The following is a 17,372-nucleotide window of genomic DNA, read 5'->3' as shown; positions in this document are numbered from 1 at the left end:
TTCTAAACCAAGTGATAGTCTAAAACTTAGACAACATGGACACCTCTGTCATCTTTCCAATCAGTTGGGGAAACCATTTCAAATTAGTTGCATGGCTACAAAGTAGAAAAATGGCAGAGCCACAATGAGACTTCAGGACCTGGCTTCTAATCTGGGGATCCCTCTGCCAGACATTGTGTTAATAATTGAAGGAGACTGTTGCTATAGCTTCCTGTGACTTGATTTGTTGTTGTGTTTATCTTTTTCTGTAAACAGCTCCCGGACACTGGGGATCTAGGAGCTTTGAATGAAAAGCATAATGGTGCATCGTTCTCTTCAGGGCCAACAGTGAAACCAGTTTAAATGTGCTTGTATTAAAACCATGAAGTGAGGTAATGATTAGTTTTGATTAGACCTACTTCTGCTGCTGCCACTTTTCTAAGATACATTTTCAGTGAGGAAAGAATTACTGTTTTAGCAAATAGCATCATGTTAATTGAGAAACGGTAAGAAAAATAAAGATAAGTTTACCTCACCAGCATCAGTAAGACTGGGGAGGGGGGGAAGATGAAAGAGAAGATGGAAGAGAAGATAACCTTCAGATGCTTCTAGACTGTATTTGCAATTCATAGTTTCCTGGGCACTTACCATTTTCTGCCCCATTTATTGATCTTGGGCATTGGAATTTGCAGCTGTTTCACTTCATCTCTTAATATGAATTTGCTCTGAGTTTCAGAACATAGTTTCCTCCTGCTATGTATTTACTGGTACAGTCTGGCCACGGCTGATTGTGCTGTGGTCAGTGCTGTTGCTTAAAGGGTGAAGTATTAAGCTATACTGAGGGAGAACTGCCGTTCGGTAATGGGATGGTTTTTGTAGATGTTTTCATAACCCAAACCTGCATCTTTGCATCAGTTGGGAAATCTTTGTGAAACTACATCAGAGTCTTGGAACTTGAAAATAACTATTGTCTTGTGGGAGGAGTATCAGTAAAGGGTGAAAATAAGGAGAAATAGATAAGCATGTTTAAAATCATACAGTGGCTGTAAAGTAATGTATCTTCAGTCTAGGTGATGGTTACTGATACCTTCCTATGTTGCTATTCAGTATGCAACCTGTCATTTACATGCAGAAGCATGGATAACGGTGACTTCATATCTTGTACTGCTGGAGGTTGCATGTGGTCCTTTACTTACTGGTGTCTTTTATATTGTTTGGCTGTCAAAATCTGCTTGTGAAGGTTTAGTCCTTCAGCTTTATCGACTGATCAGCTGATACACATACCAGTGAACCTTTTGAATTCAGGCTTGGGATTTATTTGTTTAGTTTTTAGCAGTTTTATTCTATCCCACACTTGTTGGGTAATAATGCTGTTCGGAAAAAAAAAAATTAGCTATGTATTTATGAATTATTTTGGTAAAACACTGTAATACAAATGCTGTCATCTTACTGCTGTAATGCTTTCTTTTTTTGGAGCAATGCTTAATTTGGGTACCACCCAAAGTGCTGCTCTCCTATTTTATATGTCTTTATATTTTCAGCTACTTTTGCATGTTTTTTCTGCTAAAACACTGGGAATCTGCTCAACTCTGCACCTGTGACAGAGCAATTCAAGTTAAGTTAGACAAAGACCAATAACCTCTAAACCCCAAGCAATTCAGTGGACGTTAGACCTGAAGTCTGGATCTTCCTGCAGCTTTTCCTTTTCTCTTTGCTTCCTCTACCCATTTCTTTCGGTCTAGCCTTCTTGCTGCCTGGAACCTCTGCTACCTCATGAGGTGGGCAGAACATCTGTTCTCTTCTGGTGGCCACTCGTTCATGTCTCTGCGGTCTTCCTAGCTGCTGGTTTTCATGAACTCCTCTGATACATGTATTGTTTGGTCAAATTTCATTGCAGTTAGTCGTAAGGTCAAAATATATTTGTAGGGGCAAATTTTGTAGCTGAAAAGCCAGTAAGACAATTGCATGTCTTGTTTCTTTTGACCTTCTAAAGAGTTGTTGAGCTTTTGTTGTTGCATCTTTATTAGTTCTCTTGGTAGCATTGAGGTTCTGTTAATGATGGCTCTAATTTCTTTGGATTCCTAAAATTCTTAATGTTTTATGCACAAGGCAGAGATACATAGCTTCTGGGGGAGAGGTCAATGATGTTTTCAGTAGCTTATTCCTTCTCAAGTGTAATTTACCAAGGGACTCTGCAATCAAGTCATCATGATGGGAAGTGCATCTCAGCTGATGTAATGCATTTGTGTTTTCTGGAAACAGAACAAAATTGCAGCTCTGCTCCATTTAATGCAAGATTTGTCATTGATTTCAGTTGCCATGATATTTACTCCTCATTTGATCTTTTTGTTGTAATGGATTGTTCATGCTTTATGAATCCGATTTCCTGACGTCAGTCCTCAAAGCAGTGTTGGAAGTTTTTTATTAATGAAGAGTATTTTTACAAAATATTTTGAAATATGGCACAGCCAAATCTGATTTCAACAAAATCCCTAGTCTCTTCCTCTGCAGACTATGCTAGAACAGGGAATCAACTTAATTGATTCACCAGGAGGGGCTAGATGCATAAAGCTGGATGGACTTGATAGATAAATTCTTCAAATAGGTTAAATATTTATCTACTGTGTATTACTGCTGTCAGGAATGTATTTTCTGATGAAGATGCATTGTTTCCTCTCAGTCTGTATTGGAAACTAAAATGCATTAAGTTGAAACGGTATCACCTTGATTCTGTCTGCTGCAACAGTATATATTTAAGACAGATCACTTTGATGTATTATGCACTATTTTCACTATTTTGTCTAAAAACTCATTTCATCTGAAGTAGAAACACATTGCATTTCATCACTTGCAGAAATGCTGTGCATTTTTTTCAAAGATTCAGAAAAGAAATGTTTAGTTGCTACTTCAGAATATTATTTTTGTGGCCTCTGGAAAATGATGACTGTCCTTGCTAATTTTTTGACATGGCTTCCTCTGTGTGGACTTGAGAAAAAGAAAGTTATGGCAATATATGGAAGAACATGAGCTCCAAGTTATACAAGTGGTTGGTCTGAATGCTTGGGGTGTCCAAATGTTTTTATCTGGTCACAGCTGTTAGAATACAACACGCAGAGATTTACCCTAGTGATAATTTGTAGAGTGAATAATTATGCGTAATAAATTTGTGACTAGAAAATCTTCAAGAACATTCCAAAACAAAGAGTCTTCCCTTTAGTTATTCTTGTTTATCCTTAATTTCAGTGGGGATCATAGCAGTGGAGTAGAGGACAGGTTTGGTGCTTAGTAACTTCAGCTGATTTTTGCTGTATTTAAGGCAATGGTAGTACAGGGGGTGGGAAAGCATACAGCCAGTTAAAAAAAAAATTAAAGCAAAAAAGTTCCTCCTGTGTACAGACACTTTGATTGCACAGGTGTTTTCAGAATTCAGTGAGACCTGCATGATATTGTTGTAGTGATGTTCTGTGGAACTTTTTAGGCACTTTGTCAGTTACTTATGTGTGCAGATATGGCAGCAAAAAGACTACTTGCAAAGGTTCCCCTTGTTCTTGGTGATAATGGTGCTCTGATGGCACTTTATTATTAAAAGTAATGGTAATTATTTGTGTTATGGGTAATTCCTTGTGCTGTTTTATAGCCTCTGATCTCAAGGAAGTTTGCAAGACACTGGCTGAACCTTGTGGCAGCCTTGATAGGAAAAGAATGGTAACTAGACAGTTGTTTTTGCTGTATACTGTAGGACAGAAGACTCAATGGTTGGGTTTTTATATGCTTAACTCTGCATAAATCTTGCTGAAGAAAACGTCTACCAGTGGTTTAAAAACAGTAGGATAAAATGATTTTGTAAAATAAAACAAAGTATGTTTTTACAACGGCTCGAAGATACTTGTTTTGTTTATGGTCACTTTGTGGCTGTTCATTTTTCCAGGCCAAAGATGTATTTGCAACTCAAATCCCAATAAAACACGAGTTGGATTCACAGATGAGAATGGTACATAGTTTTTTTTTTCAAATTGACTTTTTTTTCTTTTAAGTGGGGTGATGTCTCAAATGCATTTGTGAATTAAATGAAGACTGGTTTAGCTTCAGATTTCAGGAAAATGAACTTGAAAGGACACTATCGGGTGGTCTGAACTAATGAATAAGGTACGTTAAACTGGTGAAAGTTTTCTTTTTTTCAGATGTTGGTGCGCTCAGTTCCTACTTCATAGCAATCTCATCTGAAGCGACTGTCTTCCTCTTACTTGTTTTTTTTGATCTTTTAAATCATACTGAGCCACTAAGTTTTTCACATGGCCTTTCTGTAAAATCAAAGTTGGCACAAGCTTGAGGGCATGAACTGCATTTTGTGTTTATAAAGAAAATGGGAATCAAGGGAAAGGAGGGAATTGCAAGCAGTAATGGGTTTTTCTAATGAAACTTCTATACAGCTCTGCTGCTGATCTCTCCTTATGTGTATGTCCAACAGAAAATGGAAAACACCTTTCCTTCACCATCTCCCCTGTGATAAATATAGGGCCTTTTTCCCTGCTGGCCTGCAGCTTGGGGGGGTGGGTGGGAGGGATGGGTGGGAATAGCGACTCATGCTTTGCTTATGAAAGGATTGTGATGTTTTTATGGAAGTTTTTAAGAAAACAAAACATTAAATACAAAGTACAAAGGGGCACCAGTCATAAAATACACTAGAATTGTATTTCTGAATCAGAAGTTGCATTTTGGACTTGAAACAGACTTTTTATTCCCCCAGAGTTTGTGGCAAGTATTAAAAATGAGTTAAGTGCAATGCTGATCCTGTAGCAGTTGGAATATTAGAGCACGGAGATAGTTCTCCTGATCAGATGCTCCAGACAGGCAACTCCCTGCTTGCCCTTCAGCCAGTTGTGCAATGTTCAGGGTGAAAGTCTGTCAACGTAATATTTTTTTTTTTTTTATTTTGGGATACTTGTGGAAGCAGACCATCAAAGCTCCCTAACACACACTAAAAAGCTGCTAAGATAATGGTTTGGATAAGGATAATTCATTTAATTAACTTCATTTCAGGTTTTGAAGAAAGCACAGTGGAACTGCCCAAACCAGAATATTTGACATACGTTTTAGTTCATTATATTTAACTGAGTTTTTCTCTCTTGAAAGTGGAAAGAATGAAGCTGCTGTATTTCAGGAAATTAATACCTGGTTTACAGCATACTTAAGACTCTTTACCCTTCCAGCTCAGCTCCCAGCAGTAGTTCATACTCAGGCACTTGCTACATTTAACTGAATTCAGCTTAATGTTCCTGAATCTTTTAAAAGTTACAGAGACTTTCCTGTAGACAGCAATTGTTTTTTCAGTGCTGTGGCATTTTGAAGTGGACTACTGTGCTGGGCAGATGAAGTAACCCTTCATCTCACTGATTTAATAGTCAAAAGGAGGGAGGGAAATACTGCTTTTAAATGCTGCTGTTAAAGTGTGAGCTGCTAGAGCTGTTGTAGTTTCACTTGGTCATTTGCTCCCTTCCCCTGCTGATTTTAAGTTATGCATGGTTTAGATTTAGATTTATGGTAAATATATTTTTCTTTACTAATGTATTGTACCTTTGTCAAATTCCCATGTATCATTTGTGTAGAAGGTGGGCAGCTGGTGGAAGCTAGGAAAGGAAATAGAGTACTACCAAGTGCTGGTAACGGTACTTTTAACAATCTAAACTGATCTGTATATACCCTCCTAAAATACAGAGATGGGATTCTTGGTGGGACGAGGTGACAGATTTGCCTCCCCTATGAGGTCTGTCTGCTGAAGGGGTGAAGAGCTTTCAGTGGCCTTTCCTCCTTCCAAAACTTCTCGTATGTTTTGTTCATTGATTCCTACCGCAGCCTCTTAGTAGTTGCAGTATCTTCAGGAAGAGTTTTTTTTTTTTTTTTATCCTATCACAACTCCATTTCAGAAGAGACTTCTCTGAAAGACCAAACACCTGCCCCCATGTTGACAGCTTTACCAAGGGAGAGCAGCTGCCAAATGAATGAGACTGGTAGTTTTATAGATACACATAATCTTTTTGAGAAATATCAGGAATGGATACCTAGCAGTTACAATTCTGTGACTGCTTTAAGTAGCCATCTTACAGCTCTTTATTGTCTTGACTAATCCTGGCAGCGTAAAGGGCTGCTTGATTCTGCTGCAAAGTGTACTTTGAAAGATTAACTTGTGCAGGATGCGTTAATATGAGCAAAACAGAAGAGAGCAGGAAAGCATATAAAAGAAACAAGATAGAACTCCATAGTTTCCTTGCCAATTAGAAAATAAACTTAGCTAGAAAGACAATTGGGAGGGACATCAAGAAATGGAAGGGGCAATAAGGAATTTTCTGGCAGAAGAGGAAGATTTCAAAAATCCCAACAAAACAAAAATAGATTATGACACATCAGTTCATATTTTTCCATTGAGGAGATACAGTTCCACCTACTTAAGTTTCTGAAAGAAATTCTGCCAGTCTGAGGAGCTGAAATATCAACCTTCGGTTGAATTTCTTGTCATATGTTCTTTTTCTCTATATGTTAGCAGCATACAGGGACTGTGATGGTTTTTTATCATGTAAATAAGGCACATTCTTTATTGCAAATACCAGCTAGTTTTCTGGTAGATGCCTTTTATGGCACACTTAGGTTTTAATGCTTCCTTAATAATTTCCTTTGTTGCAGCTTAAAAAGGCAAAGACTAGGCTGCCACTAACTTTCTAGGCAGTGAGCTGACTTTGAGAGGGGTTTCTTTGCAGGATTTCCAGTGTGAAAGGAGGATGGTATTTCTTGGCCGTTTAAGGAGTCTTAACCTCTTTAGACCTTGACTCTATTTTTCAGAGCTATTCAGAGTATAGATTCCTCGTATATATCTTTTCTTACTAAAGAAAGTGAGTTCAACTGTAAGTTAAGTGTGGAAAGGCAAAAGAGCTTTACAGTCACCTGAGTATCAGAGGGCAAAGTGTTTCATGCCAATAGCGTTCTTCAGACTTTAGGTTTATATAGAACTGGATTTAAATATTAGCAATGGCAAGGAAATGTCTGAGGCTTTACTAAAAAACAGACAAAAGATTTTGCTTTCTTCCTGTTTCCACTCTTTCAGTGTTGCTGAATTTATTGATGTGTGATTTTTTTTTTTTTAACTATTATTTAAAAAAAAAATTTTTTTTTTCCTTCCCTCTGCCAAGCCCTAGGGGACACAGCTGTCTGCCCTGTAACTTTGACTGTCATCATTACCACTCTCTTATCTCACATGGCTGTATGAGGACTTTAATGTTCTATATAATTGGTGGTGGCAATTGCTGCTAAAGCTGTAAAGGAAAAGGATCTGTTCACCTTCGTGTGAAAATGGATGATTGACGAACTCATGAATGTTTCCTCTCCGCTCTGAACCGAGTAAGTAAGGCAGAGTACCTCAGGCAGTCTAATTTCCTGGCTTGATAATAGACTGGGAAAAGAGCCATTTGTTGTCTTCAGGGTTGTCCATATAAGGACAAATCTTTTGCCAGGCTGAGTAAAAACAGTCGTCTTTCAGGAAAGAATAGAATGTTACAGGATTTTGGAAAATGAAAGTTTTATAAGCAGAGGTCTAGCTTAACATAATGGATGGCTGTTTGCTTCAATGCACTTCAAAACAGCACGGGCTCAGGTTTGTATCCTGAAAACGTGTTAGAGAATTACAGCTATAGATGTTAAGTACGTGTGTGTTTACCCTTACCCTGGTTGTCTGCCAGCCTTTGCTTTGAGAAGGACCAATGCTGATGCTGGTGCAGACTAGACCTGAAGGCTTTCACTGCCTTTTTATTTAGTTTTGGGTTAAAGACTAGGAAGACATTTAAGGTGAAGTTAAATCCAAGACAGATTATTTCAGTCTTTGACCATCTGTGGCTCAGTAGTGTGCTTGTTTATCGTTGTATAAGGACCTTTAATGGTATTCCTTGATGATTTGGAGGATCAAGCTGATCATTATCACACAGGAGATGCAAGAACAGCTGGACAGATCTTGAATTGACTACAGAATTGTGGTGTTATGTTCCAGTCATTCAAAAAGTTTGGGGTCTATGTGGGGTCCCCCCTGTTTTTACTCAAGGAGACTATGAAATGCAGAGTATGTGTGTGGGGAAGCAGTAAAACAGTTTTCTTTCAGATGGATCCTAAAACACCACAAAACGATCTTCTAGCCATTGTTGGAAAGCTGTTATCTCTGCGTTTCATCAGATGACAGACTTGAGGACAGGAAGTGGCAGGGGGGAGATAAGTAAACTGGTGGTTGTAGGATTATGTTGTATCTACTAATATAGTTTCAACTGGTTACAATATTTTATGTTTAGTACCTTTGTTCCAGATGCAGTAGAAGAGACCTTGATTTCTGATGAATAGGGATCATAGAAAGAGTCCTTGATTTCTGATAAGGGACTGTGTGTAGGACTTGTCCCAATGCTTGTGTTGTCAAGCCTACAGGCACCCTGGTTTGGTCATTGGTCTACTTCTGATTTAGGGGAGATCATGCTGTGTACTAAATAGCAAAAATCCTCCCTAAAACTGTTACATTGCTCTGGAGGTTCTCTTAGAGTTGTTGTGTTGACAGTCTTGAAGATGATGACTTTTTTGGCACATTAAAGCCCAGAGCAATTTTATTTTTTTTCCCTCCTACCTGTTGTACTTGAAAGGAGAAGGTATATAAGAGAAAGTAGGCAAGATTTATTTATTTTTTAAAAGGTGGTGGGAACAGAGCAGCTGATTTGCTTTAGGCATCACTGAAAATTTCAGCTGAATTTCTTATACAGAAATAAAATACTGTACAGTAGCTTGCTTAGATGTGACAGATGCTTGAAACTGAATGATCTCTCTGTTTTGATAGTAGATAGGAGTCTTCCCAAGAGTAGGGAAATCCCCTTAAATATTTTTTGTTGTCTTAGAGGTTGAGTCAAAAAAGTTTATAAAAATATCTTTGTCTACTGAAAGTATTGAAGTTTCAAGAGGGGGAGGAAGGAATGGATATAGGGGAGGAGAGCAGCATGCATCCTGTCTTTGAGACCAGGGTGTTTAAGTGTTATAAAGGAACAGTGCCCAGATTGACTGCATTACCGGGCAGGACATGAAATAATGCAGTTTCCATAGTCTGTCTGTAAAAGTGTGGGATTATGTAAGCTTAGCTCTCCTCAATCAACAGGAGATTGATGTGGGTCAAACTTGCCATTTCTGGCCTAAAATTTTAACCTTGAGTTTTTTCCAGGCTGTGGGGAAAGTGCTTTGCTTCTTTAAGGATTTTATGTTATTCTGAGCAAGAATGACTTTTGATTTGTGTTTTGTGGTGTTTTTTTGTTGTTTTTTTTTTTTTTTTGTGTGTTTTTTTAATTGAAAAAAGAAATGGTTTGTTTCTGTTTTGCCTTTTAAACTTAGAAGTGAGTGTTTCAGTGTCCTGGTCATTTTACAGGGCTTTCCTCTTACAGAGCTGACTTAGAACCCTTGCACAGATCTTCAGCTGTGAAAACTATTATTGCATTTTCCTTGTATTTCTTATTAAATTGAGCTAGTTTAAGCTTTTCATATTTTTACCAGTACAGTTTTCGCTGAAAGCAAAAGTCACTGCTGCAAAATATTTTATTACTACCACCTGCTTTCAGAAACACCTAATCACCTATTGAAAAGAAAATTCATATCTGCTCATAGTTCCATAGCAAACATTGGACCACTTTTTCACTAGGCAAAAAGTTGGGGTTAGGTTAGGGTCACCTAACAAAAACCAACTGAGCCAGATAAAATTAAATATTTTTCTTTCCTCCTTCTTTACACAAATCTGTTTGTTGGAGGTGAAGTTTACAGTAATAGTTTCATTTTTCAAGGAGAATGAATATGAAAACATACATGAATAAAAATAAGGTGTATGTTTGAATGAAAATAAGCTGTATGTACATTCTATTTTTACGTTCCACTGTTGTTTTTTTTAAAAATGTGTGTGTTATGCTTTTCTTCATACATTGTACTAATACTTAGTTTGCATTAAGTAGATCAATTAAACGGTGTATTAACCATTATTGAGGAATAGCTTGGCTGCGTTCAACCTCCAGCCCAAGGTCTGCAGTAAGTTTATTTAGCTTTAAATTGAAGGTTTTGTGACATGTTAGTGAGAAGCACTTTATTGAAAGTAGTTCAATAGTATTTTAAATTTTTTTCTAATGAAAAAAGTAGCCATATGAATTATCTGCATCTGTCCTATATATATTTTCTCACTTTCTCTTATGTTTCTGCATTGCGTGTAGTACTTTCCAAGATCCATTTTCATTCTCTCCCTGGCAGCTTCACTCTCTGGAGTCCCTCTCCCCCTGTATGTTGTAAGATCGCTTTTTGAACGTCTTCCTTCTGATCATCTCCCAGCTCAAGTGTAATACCATTCCCTGACTGTTGAACTTGCGCAAGGTTTTCATTATCCAGATAGCTTGAGACCTTTTTCCTTTCCAGGCTGCCACAGGCTGACTCCTTTTCCTTATCTGTTCTTTCAGCATCATTGCTGTACTGCAGGACTGTGCCTGCAGGTCTGCTGGAGGTTCAGTTTTGGTGTGAAAGAATGAAGGTTAGATGATTGTGCAGATTGGTAGGAAGCCTGCGTGAGAGATCAACCCCAATGTCTACTCTGCTTAGAGCTAGTTTAAGGAGAAAAGGAGCAAAGTCAGTGGGGATGTTGCTGAGCCACAGCATTTCAGGCCATGGGAGGAGTGAGAAAGGGTAAGGATTGGGCCATGGAGGAAGCGGTTTCAGCCCAGGACTAAGCAGAGAGAAGGGCAGGGATTTGGGGCAGATTTATATGGTCGGGTTATGAAGAAGCACTGACAATTCTCTCCTACTAAAGGCTCAGTTCTGCCTGTTTTATGGTGACAGGGTACTAGATTGCCCATTGCTGAGGCCTCTGCTGAATTGTTCTTCCTTGGCTGAAATCAAGGTCTAACATTAAGTGAAGTGTGACTGCGAGCGCGTCCACACTCGTGTGTTCAGGTCAGAAGTGTGCTTGAGGTCACTGTCCTAACTGTTCTCATTAGTCCTTGGTTTGCATCAGAAAATGGTCCAACAGAGCATCCATCCATTAACGGGATTCCTTCCAGACTAAACAAAACTGGGATATGAGCTACAACATTCTACCTAATGGAGTGGGTTCGGTGGATAGGACCAGATTAGATCTAGTTTGAAATAAAACCCACCAAACCATTAAAAGTGTGAATGCTGGGTCCTTGTAATCACCTGCTTTGGTCTGGAAATCCACTCCTGGGCAGGCTGTGCTAATGGAGGCACAGATCTGAATTGCAGCTCGCTTTGCTTTGAAAATTCAGCAGTGTCACAGGAATCCTTTACAGCGGTAGCGGTGGCGGTGGCAGAAGGGGCGACCCAAGGTGTATGTCATGCACTGACTGATGTTTCACTTGCACCTAAGTGTCTGAAAAATTACTTCTGAAGACCAGGGTCTGCTGAAGAGCTTTGGCAAAGCATGGTGGAAATAGTGTAGAATATTGCTTTAAGAATATTTTATCAACCATTGAAAGGAAATGGGGTGGGTGCGGATGAAGGATCACTTTACTATGGGCCTGTTCAATCTGTTCATGATTAATGTGTTTGTAAAACATAGCTAAGGCTTATATATTACACTGTTTGAGATGCTATCTTAGGTTTTGGTGATTTATTAATGTTATAAATTTGATCCCGCAGAACTGAGCCTACTTGCAAAGAAAATAAGAATTTTTATTTCGCCGAGAACAGCATTATGCGCTGTGTCGGATGTAGTTATGGAAAGTTTGAATAAGTGTGGTTGTGAAATGCCATGACTCTGAAATGGGAAGTAAAAAAAGAAAAAAAAAAGAAAATCCAATATACTTTCAAAACAAAAATGATGAGAGGGGAATGTTACATTCTTCCCCATGCTTAAATAATGGTGTGCCACTCAATGTTCTTTCTGGTTTATACCTAATTTTGTAGACTGAACTACTAATCCTTTGTTGCATGTTCTTTTTGTATTTATTGAATCTGATAGAAGAGTCCTAATTTAAACCATATAATGAGTTTTCTTCACAAAATTTGTGAATGTTGGTTTGGTTTTTTTTTCTTTTTTTCCTTGTTCTTCTGTATCTAGGCAAGTGCATTTTTTCCTAGCCTCATAATGGCTAATGGACAAACTTATGCTCCCTTTTCTGACTATCTAACCTAGTTAAAAATAAAATAGCCTTAATCAGAAAGTTCTGAAGAACACACATGTTCGTGAACTGTGTGATCCCAATTCTGAGCTGCTACTTCTCATGTACAGAATAATTCGGGTGGGCTTATTCTCCGTTTCCAGTGGTATAATTCAATTTTGAATAGATCTTTTCTGTTAATCTTCAGACTGTTGTTTTTCTGTATAAATAAGGTTCGCGTTTCATTCCCTCATCTTTGTTTTAGTGTCATTTCTGGCCAGGTAAGCCAAATGAGTCATCCAAAGCTTCCCTGGTTCTTAAAGCAGCTGTTGGAAGAGCGTGTGTGGTGTTTGCGGTGTTGTGTAGCTGGATCACTTACGAGGAGCTACTGCTTTCGTGTTCCCAAGCAGAAAAGGAAAAGGCCAATTTTGAGCTTCAACCTTGACATCCCATTTGGCAGTGCACAGTGTCACTGGCAGGCCATAGGAACATCCATATTTGCAAAAATAAGTAAAACTGAACATCGTGTCCTCTGCTGGGGGCTATGCTGATACCATTTTAATTAGATTCCTGTTTGTGTTAAGACCAGTCTGATTTCATATCTTATGCCATTGATCAGTGTAACATAAGTCTAACAGAAATTTATATTTGCTGTCAAGAAAGTGCATGTTTCAGCAGAACCAATATTGTAGTAAGCACGAGCTATACCTTACTCTCGCTGAAGTTTATAGCGAAGCTTTCCCTGACTCCTGGGAGCTGGGGTGAATCCCGTGATGGCTTCTTCCCAGTGTGATGCACTGGGACCATTCTTACCTCTTTGCATGGCATGGGGAGATGTTCATAAGGTGGTGCTAGCTATCTTGCTGTGATTTAATAATTTGTGTTTTGATGAGAAGCCTTTTTGTTACATTTACTGGAATGCCAAATAAGGCAAAATAAAAAAATCATGCATGTGTTGTAATTGATTCTACTCCTAAATACTGTTTTTCTCTCCTGTTCTTAGGAAATCACTGGTTTTACCTTCAGCAGGTGCAGCATGTTCTCCTAATGCTGATGTTTTATGTAACCATAGTCACAGTTATTTGCAAGGGTTTTATTGACTGATAACAAATCACTATTCTGTCTTGCAATTTTATGTATTTCATTACTAACACTATAATCATCTCTAATGCAAGCGCTGCACTGACAGAAACATACTGAAGTTTGGTGTTATCTCACTTTTTCTTAGAGTAATTCAGTAGAACATTCAGGAAGTATCACATACACTGACATATTTATATTAAGTGTTTGGTGCTCGTAACATTAGGGAGTGCGTGTGCGTGGGGTGTTGTTTTCTTTTGTTCTTTTAAGCCAAGCATTGTCAATGCTGCTGTGGCAACATTAGCGGTTTATTAGTTGTTTTTGATATCCAAAGATTCTGATGTGTAGTTGCTTTAAGAAGTAAACTGTACAAACTCTTGTGTGATAAATGCTGTACCTACACTGGTCTCAGTTAAGTTATCCAAGACTGCCTTTGACTCCCACAATATAAGCTAACTAGCTAGGTGTTTTTGAATTTTGGTAGTGCCGTGAACTCATACAGAGGATGCTGGCAGCAATGTTTTAACCAGAGATAAGGTGATTTTATTAATTGCTTTTTTGTGTAACGATACTTACATTGGTACTGTGTTGGTACTTTTTATTATAGTTCTGTCTTTGTGTTTGCATACATTGAAAGCGTGTTAAAAATACAGATATGGCGTTTGTCACAGACGTGGTTTATTGCACAAGTTTCTAGGCTTTTAGCTGGAAAAATAGCAGAATGGAGTTCATGAGCGTGCTTGTGTGAAGCAATGAATGTGATGCAACACAAAGTGGTCATACTTGTGTACGTAACAGACATAAACCATGCAGAGTTTGTGATTGACTTTACATGCTCTCTTGAGATGAACTGAACCATCAACCCACCTGTTTCTGTTATCTTTATAGTCACATGTAAGATTTGTGCACTATAGACATATGTTGAATCCTACCTCCAAGGTGTGGATTTTGTGTTTTGGAAAAACCAGCACTATAAGAATCTGTTTCTGAGAATGGTGTTCCCAGCTGTTATAACTGCTACAGTTCTCGTGAACTGCCTTTTTTGTTTTTCTGAAAAGTTATGGTGGTGATGAAGGAGTCTGGCTGGGCATATGTTCTTCAATTTCCTCATCCAGGTTTGTTAGCATTATATTTTGTACACACCAACATATAAAATATGTGTGTTTGATCTTGGTTAATATCTGTTTCTTTAGAGCCCATGTTTTATTTGGTGTTCTTAGGCCATTCCTGAGGCAAAGCAGTTCTTGCTGTCAACTGCAGAAGATAGAGCTGCTAGGCTGCACTTGACCATTATCACAAAAATAAATGTAAGCACAAAATAAATGTTCTTGCTCTGCAAGATGTTATAAAAGGAATAGTCACTGAAATGTTAGGTTATTATCTAAGCCTCTTTCCCACCGTAAGACTGTTTTTAATTGGGGGGCTAAAGGGTTGGGAAGGGGGTGGGAGGGAGATTAAGTTACCTGAAGATGACAGATACTTAATTCAGTCTGACTTCAGGTCTTGTCTGTTTTGCACATGCTGATTTTGAAGCAGATTGACTATTGTAAGGAGTTTGCAGGAATGATGCTGTAATAAATACATACATAAATCATTATAGTATAATGATATTTAACTTGTAATGTAGTCTTGGTGATTTATATATTTTGTTGATTTATATACTTTGTGTACTTTCTAATTCTGAAACGGTATAAAGCTCAGGTGTCCGCCCTCCTAACAAGATCTGAAAGCTCCACCCGGGATAGCATGCTCGCTTTTAGACGATGTTTCTTCTGGTAGAAATTTGGAAGCATACAGCTATAAACTTTTCAGACAGAAGGAGGATTGCTGTGTTTAACAGAGCTGTATATAACATCAATACTACATGTAAAGAAAATAATTTTAGAAGGCAACAGAATATATGGGAACTGTTTATGACACTTATCTGATTGATTTGCATTTATGTTGAAATCTTAATTTTTCTTTCCTTTAATGTAGAATCATAGAATGGTTTGGGTTGGAAGGGACCCATCTAGTTCTAATTCCAATCCCCCTGCTATTTAGTTCCAATGTCATCTAGTTCCAACCCCCCTGCCGTGGGCAGGGACACCTTCCACTAGACCAGGTTGCTCAAAGCCCCATCCAGCCTGGCCTTGAACACTTTTGAGGATAGGGCATCCACAGCCTCTCTGGGCAACCTGTTCCAGTGCCTTATCGTCCTCCCAGTAAAGAATTTTTCCCTAATATCTAATATAAATCTACCCTCTTTGAGTTTAAAAGTGTTGTCCCTTGTCCTATCACTACACTCCCTGTTATAGAGTCCCTCCCCATCTTTCCTGTAGGCCCCCTTTAAGTACTGGAATGTAGTTTAAAAAAAAAAAAATCAAGAGAAAGTAATAGTTCCACATCCCTTGCATTGTTTAACTGTTGCATGGTAGGTGTTGAGATCACACTTTCATAGACATTAATAAGCGTGCACAGTTGTCTCTTTCCACAAGAAATGTGTACTTTGTGTGCCCACTAAGAGAGTCCTTAGGATAGCGTAGTATATGCTCATGTAACTAAATCATGATAGGGATACCACATAGGCACAGGAAAATGGGGTTGGCTTTGAATGATGACCCTGAAGTTGGTGTATTCTAACTTCTGAATTCTGGCATTGCATGAGTGAGAAATAGTGTTTTTGTCTTAAATTTCCCTTTAAAAAAAAAACCAAAACAAAACCGAAGAATTAGCAAAATTTAATTATATTCCCATTGTAACAAATACTCAGATATCCATCTTGTAAAATGAGGCCTTTTAAATTAGTAGCATGTGGCATTGTTTGTTAACAAAAATTGTAAAGTGAAGCCTCAACCCAAGCAAGTGTGAGGGGAAGCTGAGCAGAACATTATAAAGCAAGGATTTAAAAGAGAACATGTTCTACCATACTGTGAGGCTAAATAATATGCTTATAAAATGCAGAGTTACCAATTTTACTGTGATTTCTGTGGAGCTGGATGTTTTTCCTGAGACTAACCACGCTTCAGGAACATACTTAATGCAGGTGGAACATCAAGTAGCTTCTGGGACAAGTGTTGAAGTTCTGAGCAGAGTCAATGAAGAATATCCATTGGTTGCTGTTTAACCATATTTGGTGAAGTCTTTATGCATAGCTATGTATCAATCTGACTTCTGTTGTGACCCTTTTTCCTATTTTTAACCCTATAAGACACTAGAACTAATTAGACAAATGTGCAAATGAGTAGAGTTTACTGAATGTGGGCAAGTCTGTACATTTTCTATCACTGTTTTCTGAAATAATTCTTTGCTGTTTTTGTCTTCAGTGTAAGTTCCACTGAATTAAAAGCAGTCACAGAAAACTTTTATTTAAAACCTGTGATTTATGAAGTGATGATTTCAAAGAATACTGTTGGGCAGTCTTAACTATAAAGACAGAGACTGTTATCCAGTCATCCATTTTGGAAAATTTATTAACTGTAGATTTTATTTTTACTTTGATAAGTTGCCTAATGATTTAGCAGTAATTATAGTAATAATAATTAGGTGTGATGCCTGCTTGTGTTCATTAAGCTCTGCGAAGACAAATACCAGTAAGAAAAGAAAAAAAGCTGGACAGCAGTTGGACCACTGAGACCCTGTGCTTTGATGTTTTAGGGCAGTCTGACAAATACTTCAAGCCAGCATATGCCAACACTGCTGCTAAAGAGTTGGTGCTGGCATTTCTGAGATCTTCTGCTTGCCAGCTCAAGGGAGGGCAAGGCAAAACATTTCCCCAAGGAGGGAGTGTGTTGATGTGTCTAAGAACAACAGGGAAGACTTTGTGGGGAGAGGAGTGAATAGTTGAGAGAAGAGGAAGGGGTGCTCCAGAGATGCTGACATATGCCAGATCACATTATCTGTTGAGCTAGCCTCAGACTGAGCAAAGTTAGGGTTGGTCAGATCATGAGTGAGAAAACAAGTGATTAAGTAGCCCCATGAGACTGAACAATGGGACTAATAAAGCTTTTTTTCCTCTGGTTTTGTCTGGTGGCTGGTCCCCCTCTGTAGATGCCTTTGTATGTTGTAAGGATTTAGCCGATGCTGCAGGCTTTATCTCAGTGGAGGCACAGATACACCCTCTTTTCTACCAGGCTGGTCATTAATACAATTATTCTATAGTGATCTCCAACAGATTAAATC

At 38.3% G+C, this 17,372-nt stretch overlaps 1 protein-coding gene across 2 annotated transcripts in view; it reads left to right on the top strand.

Annotated features, from left to right (window-relative positions):
- The window catches only part of PDE10A (phosphodiesterase 10A), a 191,439-nt gene that overhangs the window by 13,146 nt on the left and 160,921 nt on the right, over nucleotides 1-17,372 (top strand). The window contains exon 1 of one of the 2 annotated variants that reach the window (XM_075036109.1): nucleotides 2,885-3,970. The exons of the other annotated variant lie outside the window; for it this stretch is intronic. Coding sequence (XP_074892210.1) covers nucleotides 3,877-3,970 — 94 coding nt within the window. The 5' untranslated portion in view covers nucleotides 2,885-3,876. Of the gene's footprint in view, nucleotides 1-2,884; nucleotides 3,971-17,372 lie in introns of those variants that run through there. 2 annotated transcript variants of the gene reach the window in all.

This window comes from Buteo buteo, chromosome 9, assembly GCF_964188355.1.
Source record: "Buteo buteo chromosome 9, bButBut1.hap1.1, whole genome shotgun sequence".
Taxonomy (NCBI): Eukaryota; Metazoa; Chordata; class Aves; order Accipitriformes; family Accipitridae; genus Buteo; species Buteo buteo.
Note: the sequence above shows the minus strand (reverse complement) of the source record. Positions and strands in the feature narration are given on the sequence as shown.